Raw genomic sequence first — 9,189 nt, forward strand, 5'->3', positions numbered from 1 at the left:
CTTAATGCTGATGTTATACAGAAATCCTACTGGGCAGATTTATTTTGGATATAGACCATTTGTGGCTCCTCAACTTTATTCTTGTATTTCCCTGAAACCTATGAAAGCAGGAGGAAGTGAACAGCAAGTTTATGATTACACACACAGAGCCTGTATTTGGGTCTTCTGATGGTTTTAGAACACATCAGCATTCAATGGTTTCCAGTGATTTATTGTTACCAGCTAAAATTCCTACTAAAACAAAATAATACAGAAATAAAATTATGGAAAGAAGAAACGCTCTGCAGTAACGGCACACGGTGAACCAAATGTTCATTGTAAAAGTTCAATGTCTTGAAACACAGTGGAACAAAATACTACCAGACATTTTTCAAAAGGCACTCTCTTCTCTTTTGTTCTAGCACTCAACATTATTTATTATGTCCAAAAATGGTTTGACAAGAGCCTAACAATGTGCCTGTGGAAACCAGTGCATCTGAGGCACTTTCTGTATACTGAGGCTTTCAATTTTTCTTTCTTTCTTTCTTCTTTTTTTCCTTGGTGTCCAGCAATGACGGAACAATTCCACCCCAGGAGCTCAGGGTAAATAACTATTCACCATACACATGCAAGGGCCTGTGAACAAACCATATGGAAATAAAAAAGTAAACATTTATTAACCTCTTTCCGGTGAGATGGGTGGAAGAACAGGCCAGTGGTTGAGGACTCTGTCATGCCAAATTTCCACAAAGGAGGGTGTCCTCTCTGACTGTGAGTGTTTGCCTGTTGAGATTTGTTCTTGGAGTGGGCCAGTAGGATTGCTGTGGCAACCAATCTTACTCAGATTGAGGTTCTCAGTGTTGCTGCTGATATTGGTTCCATGGTCACTCGATCCTAACAGAGGGGTTTTGTTCAAGGTGTCTTTCTCAGAACCTGTGCTGGTGGGAGTCACTGTGTCCAGTTCAGAGTCTGAGGAAGCAAGAGCTGACAGGAAGATGGAGGAGGTGCGCAGCTGGGAGAGTGGGGTGCTGCTGGCCCGTCCAAGGTCACTGATACCTGTTCAGTACAACAAAAGGCTTCCTTAGCAACATATTGTTTGTTTACTGAGTTAGACTAAAACCTTGGGTGACATCACATTGGTTAGTATACGGAAGAGCAATTATTTGATAAAGAGTAAGCTTCCTTAGTAAACTGCCATTAACTGGAGTGATGCAAGGTCATTATCAGACAATGCCCAGACCAGCTGCTCCCTGGGAAAGGGAGGGTCAGGGAGTTGAACTCGAACTTGACATATCTGTTGCTGTGAAAGTCTGGCACTGAAACACAGACTGGAGAACTTGAAGATGTTCCAGCCTGCCCATTCACTATAGCATTTTTTTATTTAGTGGTGGTTAAGAACTGCTAAAGGGAGATGCTAAATATGTGTTCCTCAGTATTCAAAGCAATATTAAACTGTTAAGTGTGATGGTAGTTAAAATTGGTTCATCGAGTTTTCATTTAGAGGCATTCCCTACTTTTTCACCAAAAATAATCCTTGTTAGAGATGTTGACTTCAAAAGACAGTTCTGTTTCTACTTCCCATAAATCAACACTATGCAGTTGTTGGTCAAGTTGCTATTTTTTAACAATCATAAATCCTGCACCAGTATAGCACACAATAGGAATAACTTACAAAATATGAAAATAAATGTTTTCAGAAACTACCTCCGTAGACTGTGGCAAAACTGTACAGAATGGGTTGATCTAGAATGGCAAGCATGCAAAGCTGATAAACTCTTACTCTACATCATTGGTTGCTGCAGATACACATAATAATGGCAATGTAAAATGGGCACACTAAAAGTAAGATTATAACTTTTACAAAATGAAGCAAAGGTTATTGGACTTTACCAGACTGTTGGGTGGTCCCTCCACTGTGGAGGCTGGTACTCCGACTGAAGGCACTAGTTTGCGGCCTGCTGAAATCAGAAAGTGACTCTTCATTGCTCGACAGGGCAGGTGTAATGCTCTCCCTGAGCTGGTCCAATTTTTCTAGCTCTGCATCATCCTCTTGCAGGCATGTGTCTGCCCAGGGGACCTCAAGTTCTCCTTGTTCCTTCTCTTCTCTAGGCTCCAGGCTCTGGCAGTTTCTGACTGGCTTGGTCACAGGTTGGGCACAATCCTGAGTGTCAACATTGTCTTCTGCATGAGAGGCTCTGCTAGGTGCAGGAGAACTAGGCTTTTTATACAAGGCTCGTTCAAACATAACTAGGTGCTGGAGATGACCAGCACTTTTCTTGGGATTGAACACTGAAAGAAATTAAACAGATAATGAATATAAAGATTACACTGACCTCATATTAAACTTAATGTCAGTCGTTTGAGTTAGTAGATTATCGTTTTCATGCCACAGTAGATGTGTTTATTTTCTCTAATTGGGAACTTTACGAAATAATTAGCAGTACCAATAATTAATTGTATTACTAGTATCATTTCCAGACATGGATTGAAATGCAATAACTATTGATATCTTACATTTTTAGATTACAGGCAGCATACAGTAAAACTAGGTCTACTTAACTTTATTTCTTCATGGTTTTACCTTAGCACTGTGATCATTTGAATTTCATTGTCTCAGCTGTCTTTTGTGCTGTATATGTTTTGAAAAGTGCATTACTTGAGTGCATAGAGAGCATTAATAAGCCAGTATGTTTATTAGGTGTTTAATGTGGTTAAGAGTTGCACAGGTGAAAATTTGCATTACACTCATCCGGTTTTTAGCTAGACATTGCTGTATACTGTAAGTGTGGTTAAAACTAACCCTCCTTTCTAAACTTGATACAAACATGCTTCTGAATTCCGACATTTGTACAAACAAAACCCACAATACCAAATGAATCCCCAGGCTGTACTTAGAATACTGGCATTTTCTTGCTAATTTATCAAAATGCTGGACCATTTCAGATTACAATTTCATAGAGCTTTATGCCTCACAAGAATAAAAAAATAAAACCCAGCCATCCATTATAATCTCTTAAAAAGCACATCGATTCTCTTCTCAAAACCCTATTTTTTCATTTTGCTGATCCTCTATGTAAAGATTGAAAATAACCATCTACGCTTGATTAATTAGGTTTGTAACTATTGTTCTGGAACCAGACAATATTTCTGAAGATTTGAATAGTTCAAAGACTGCCCTATGGTCACATTGCCAATACATCTTCCAATACACACTGGTTACAAGCATTTTTCTTCTCAATATGTTGTCTTTGGTTGGTGCGACATTGTTTGAATGTAAGGCTATTTGGGTCAAAATGTTTTTCTTTGCATCACAGCAGTGGTGCTGAGCACAGCACTCTGACCATACATCTTCCATGTCATAGCCATCAATGCACATGATGCCTCCTGGTGACCAATCAGAACTGCATGGACATCCTAATGGGGGGCATATTGGCATACTGAGCTCTTTAATGACAGGCATTGTTCAGCACAAACAAAGGAATAATTAACACGGGGTCTTGTGTGAAGGTCATCTATATGCCACATTCATCATAATTTAAAACTCAAAAGGGAAAACAAATCAAACACGCTGTAGTTGTGGCCGCCTCTGAAATTTCCATTTCAAATGTACTGGGTTGCAAAGCAAGCATTTTCATCCACCCTGTTTTGCATCTGTGACAGATAACAAACAGTTTTCACAATATTTTGTTTTACGTCAGAAATATTTTTATAAATGAAATGGCTACTAATGCCTTGAATTGGGAATGTTTAGCTGTAAGCTGTATGCAAAAGGGAAAGTAAAACAAATGCCAATATTTACTTTTTGAGGAAACACCAACTGATGTCAAGTAGACTCATCTTTCAGCTACACAGTTAACACTTATTTGGGAGCCATGCATGTTTTATTTTTTACAAAGAAAATCTGAATCTTGCACGGCTCAAAGCAAGTTAACTTTTTTCTTTTTAACTTTCTTATATCAACATTTACAAATACAGTCAAAATGAAAGAGAAAACACAAACCTCCATTAAGCAGAAGGTTTTACTACAGATCTCTCTCTCTCTCTCTCTCTCTCTCTCTCTCTCTCTAATATATATATATATATATATATATATATATATATATATATATATATATATAAAGCAATTAGCAATGAGTTTATATCATAAAAAAAATGTTTTGGGTAATATTTAGTAAGGCTCCAAATTTCGGAAGAGGCAGAGGAAAAATAATCAATAAAAAACATGCTGATAAAATATTTTTTGCTGTGTCCACAAAAGTGTTCAGGCAAAGGATTTGGGAGAATCATTTATTTGCGCCAACGCTGTATGAAATGCATTGGCCCCATTCTATTTTTGTTCACCTGTTCATGCTGATCTAGTACCTATTGCCTTCTCATAAGTAACATTTCTGTATAATAAATCCTTAAAGGAAGCACCTGAAGCCTTGCAAATATGTTCTGTTGTGTCAACCCAAAGTGATGAAACCAATGAGGATTTTTATAGAGAGATCCGAAATCATAACGGCACTGTTTACATGCTGATGCTAATTTATGTAAAATATAGAGAAGGGTAAAATTTGTATGTTTTCTTTATTTGTTCATCTGGAACTTTTTTTTATAACCAGCAAATGTTAAAAAACAGCCTTTTTTTTTGTTTGTTTTAAATAGTTCAGAATTTTAACTGATGATAAAAAAAAAGAATTAATTTAGGTTTCATTTAAGACAAACATTATTCTTTAACTGAGAGTTTTATTTGCATATCAGAAAACTTTATTCGATGAAAAAATAAAACTTTTCAATAGATTCTGCTTTCACAAATTACTAATATAACATTATTGAAATAATGCAAATAAATAAGGGAAGAAGGGAAAAGAACCCCCAGTGCTTTAAGTAAGCCTGTTTATATTACTCCTGTTGGCTTTGATTGATTGCTGCCTTACTGTGACTATCAATACAGTGCAAGAGTTGGGAGGGTAGGGGGCTCAAAGAAGATTTCTATAGAAATGTGATCAGTCACTGGGTGAGCCTTGACTAATGAAAAGACCTATGTCTGTCTCACTTTCTGTATCCCTATCAAGCCACCAATAACATCCTAACTCACAATAAGCCACACATTGGGGATATAGAGCCCCCCCCAATCCCATCACAGTAACCCACCCACCCATCCAGAATCCTTTTATGTCCAATCCTAATCCCTTCGATAAATAAAAAAAGGCAGCCAAAATTGTGCTTTTCCTTCTTGCCTGAGAGGGAGAGGGAGAGCCTCCATGGACAGTCCCTGCTTGTAATATCCCCGGACCATGTGACCAAAGGCATTCTAGGGGATAAAGAGCAGGAGCTGGGTACCAGATTTATGCAATGATCTTTTCACAATTCCCAGACTTATCCCATCTGTTATTCAAGGGGCCGCTTGAATGGCATGTGTCAAGAGAGTCATAGCTGTGCAAACTGCCTTAAGAAATCGCCGAGCCAATTTCTTTTTTTGCAGAGGGTGGGCCAATTGTTGTTGAGCCAACCACCATATGGTTGAATAATTAGTGCAGAGAAATGCTCTCCATCTCAATGTCAGGTCTTACAATATGTATATTAATGGAGAGCAGATGACGAATGCCTATGCATTAACATCAGTTTCAGCTCCAAGGCTGCAGATAGCCTCTCCAGTGTGATCTTTTCAGGTTCAAGTTTTCAGAAGCTGTTGATATGCAGTGTTGGGAGGGAACATGCAATGCATTACTGCAATCTGATTACATTTTTCAGTACCTTTGTCAAATAACTTTGAACAGATCACTTTTTAAAAGTAACTTCCCAAATATAGGTATACTGACCAGTATTGCGATGCCAACACTACCCAATAGAAACTCTTTAATCAAATCCAGTAAGATGTGTGATATACCAAGAATCAATGCTCACAATACACTAGCCAGTAACATGATAAAAATGGTTAATGTGTTATATATAGCGTATAGTGTAAATATGTATGTACTTAGTATGTATGTAATCTATGTATGTAAGTACCATATTTATCTTATGTATTTATTTGGTTATAGAGATATATCTGTTTCATACTTAAGGAACGACAGCATTGGTGTGACTTCCTCAGTGTTAAGAACAGAGACACTGCAGGGAGTGGCAATGTGAGCTTAACCACCTCTCTTTTGGAAACAGATTGAAAAACTTTTCAAGAACGAATTGTGTTAAATTGTGTCTTGGTATGATAACATTTTCAGCATGATTTTTGACCTTGGAAAAGGGATTCTAGCATAAAATGAGCAGCTTTCAAAATAAAATGTACAAACAACTTCTACTTTTGCTATTCATCAAGCCATGAAACACAGTGGTATCATAAACCTGGGTTACCTGCACTCCTCCAATTGTTACTTCGTGCAGTAAGAGCCTGGCTTGGCTGCGCATCCAGTGAGTCACATGGATGTGATTGTGGCTTAGATCTGTGAGCTGCGGGGGGTCCCAGGGACCCAGGAAACGACTTCATGTGGGCAGCAAAGCGAGGGCAAGGCAAAGGAGGTCCATCCGAGGGCGGGGTTAGCTGCAGTAACCAGGGAAACACAAATCAGTGAAGAAAAAGGTACTGTTCATAGTACATACAGTGGCCCAGTGGTTAGACTTGATGTCACAAATGTACAATGCATTCCAAACATGGACAATTCTTTATAGGGGCAAAAGTCCCACAAAATGTCATAGAAATGTCTCAACGAACATCAAAGTGCATTAGTAGAAAAACAATGTGACACTGTGACACATCGACAATAAACTAGATAAAGTGAATCAGCACAAGAAAAATATCATAGTTTAGAATCTGTTACTGATTGAGACTGATTAATATAATTTAGGGCTGCTGAAAATAAATAATTTCCCAACAGATCTTTATCATCCCTTCGAAAATTAGGTTCCTCAATGTCAGAATATTTTTAACCCAACTAACTGACAGCATAAGTTACATTCAGCAGCTGATCACAAAATTATGTGTGGATCTCTTGATAGTGTCTAGCAACTGCGTACAGGTTCTAAATACTGTATCACAGAAAAGCAGCCGTGTTTATTGTTTTTATTATTCTTAGTACTTTACTTATTTAACAATTTTCTTGGATGCTGTGAACAAGGAATTCATCTACAATCTAAATAAAACTGCTTTCTAATTTAAACAGATGCAGTTTGTTGTTTCAACTTTAAAACAAAATATAAAATCCCCAATTCTCTATTTGTTTTTCTGTGACGGCTCCCCCTTGTGGACTGCTGCAGATAGGCGCTCCTGACATGTTCACACTTGGTAACAGTCTGGCACCTAACACAGCTGAAGATTAAAGTTATTTAAACAAATTAATAAATATTTTCAGGACCCGTATTGGGTATTCTCTTAATTACACATTATGCAAATGTATTTACTGAAATCCTGACAAAATTCTGTCCCTCACATTGCCTGAAGAGAAGAATCTATAGTTAAGTAACAACTTCAACAGACAGACCTTTTTAACACATCGGAAAACCTCAATAAACCAAAAACGGTATTATTATTGTTAGTAGTATTTATATTATTCATTTGAATATGTAAAGCATGTTGACGTTCAAAAACCTTAAAAAAGTAGAAGGTAATTTAATTTTAAAAAGGGTTCATAAAATTAGATTAACCCTGTAAGTGCACTCTGCCTTTACAACAGTTACACAGTTCCTTTCCAAAGCTTCCTGCTTCTGTGTTTCAGTCCTGCACTTCATCTGAAGACAGCTGTCAGTTTCTTCTTCAATTGCCCAGCTGCTATGTGATTGGCATTTATCAAAACTACGTTTAACTGCATTAGGTTCGCTGTACTAACTTCTAGAGCATCCTGATCTCTGTAAGAAAAAGACATAAACTGTCTCTAAATAACTTCTCCTTTTTTATTTGGTACAAATGCTCTTTTCTTGAAGTACTGTTTTGTCCAGATCCTTATCAAAGCAGAAGTCTTCTAGTCATCTTTACCATGACAAGTCTATACTTATCCCTTCATTTTCATGTTTTTTTATGCATAATATTCTGTAAATTACACATTGCAGCCTGTGAGCAAAATAAAGTTGTACCACTTGTGAGAAGTTTTCAATTCACAAAACTTTAGTATAGATAGAAGACTAGAAGTTTTCAAATCACAACACTTTAGTATTGATAAAAGACTTTGTGAAGACTCTTAGGATTACCGGTAGTTTCTTCCACTTCAGTGAAGGCATTTACTGGTATTTTATTGGCTACCCAACACCTAAATATCTGGGAATGAATTTACGTGTGTACACAAAATACTAAACAAGGAATTATTAAAATACATATTGAAGCACACTGTGTTTCCTTAGTTAAATACATTACTGTGATAATTTTACTGCTCCTTGTTTGCAAGGCATTTCACTGGTTGCCAGTCTGTGCATGGTATAGGGCACCTTTACCAAAGTATGTTCAAATCATTTTTCAGCAATGGTAGCATGGTGCTGCAAATGAGAAGTGTGGTAAATCACAGCACAAAAACAGAGACCTGCACAGAAACAGCTATAATCATTGCAGAATTTCACATTAACACTGTATATAATCAAGAGATTGCATACTCACCAGGATCATTAGAATGTCTAGTTCTAGACTGAGCTAACAGCTTGCTGGATTTGAATGGAATTATTGGCTGCATTCGTCTCCTCCCTCACAGAGCTAGCGTAATGATTGTTACTAGCCTAAACCAAGCAGGGATTCTCTCACCCCCCAGACAGGTAGTCAGTCTGTCCTAATGGGTTCAGTTTAGATTTGTATCCAGTGTGAGCCAACACCAGCTGAAGATCAGCCTCACAGTGGAAGTGAACCTATGGAAGCTACATGATTTTGTTTGTTTAGCTGTGTTACTATAGTAAGTACATTTTATCACAAGGTGTGCGCTTCTCCTCAACCTGTCTGAGCCAGCACAAAGCAGCACTTTATACACGAGACACATGTTTTTATTCCTTCTCAAACAGAGCCTGTCTAATAATGAAAGATACCACAACAGCAAAAATTGATTTTTGTGATTGGTGGCCTAAAGACCCTTTTTGTCAGGAAATAATTTAACATGACTTTGTGTACCACAATGTTCGGAGAGTAAATATTTAATTCTAATGAATTTCTCTCTGTGGGCAGCACGTATTTTTAAAAATGTATTTATGTATTTATTTAGTTATTTAGGCCTCAGCATAACCCTTGCACCTGCCATCTTTGTTCTGGTTTACACAGGT

General features: G+C 37.4%; 1 protein-coding gene across 1 annotated transcript; it reads right to left on the bottom strand.

The window, feature by feature from the left end:
* Nucleotides 1-655: 655 nt before the first annotated feature.
* LOC121317822 lies at nucleotides 656-8,791 on the bottom strand. Its single transcript, XM_041253925.1, has 4 exons — nucleotides 8,543-8,791; nucleotides 6,316-6,502; nucleotides 1,870-2,268; nucleotides 656-1,035 (listed from the first exon to the last, which is right to left on the bottom strand). The coding sequence occupies exons 1-4, from the start codon at nucleotides 8,549-8,551 to the stop codon at nucleotides 656-658; spliced, it is 975 nt and encodes a 324-aa protein (XP_041109859.1). The 5' UTR covers nucleotides 8,552-8,791.
* Between the last annotated feature and the right edge of the window lie 398 nt (nucleotides 8,792-9,189).

Source organism: Polyodon spathula, chromosome 7 (genome assembly GCF_017654505.1).
Source record: "Polyodon spathula isolate WHYD16114869_AA chromosome 7, ASM1765450v1, whole genome shotgun sequence".
Classification (NCBI taxonomy): Eukaryota; Metazoa; Chordata; class Actinopteri; order Acipenseriformes; family Polyodontidae; genus Polyodon; species Polyodon spathula.

Bases quoted from the DNA above. Each gene is read 5' to 3' on its own strand.
- LOC121317822 (XM_041253925.1), bottom strand. The intron at 2,269-6,315 runs GTAACCCAGGTT...AATTTCTTTCAG, and splicing joins TAACAATTGGAGGAGTGCAG to TGTTCAATCCCAAGAAAAGT. The intron at 1,036-1,869 runs GTAAAGTCCAAT...TGTACTGAACAG, and splicing joins AGGGACCACCCAACAGTCTG to GTATCAGTGACCTTGGACGG.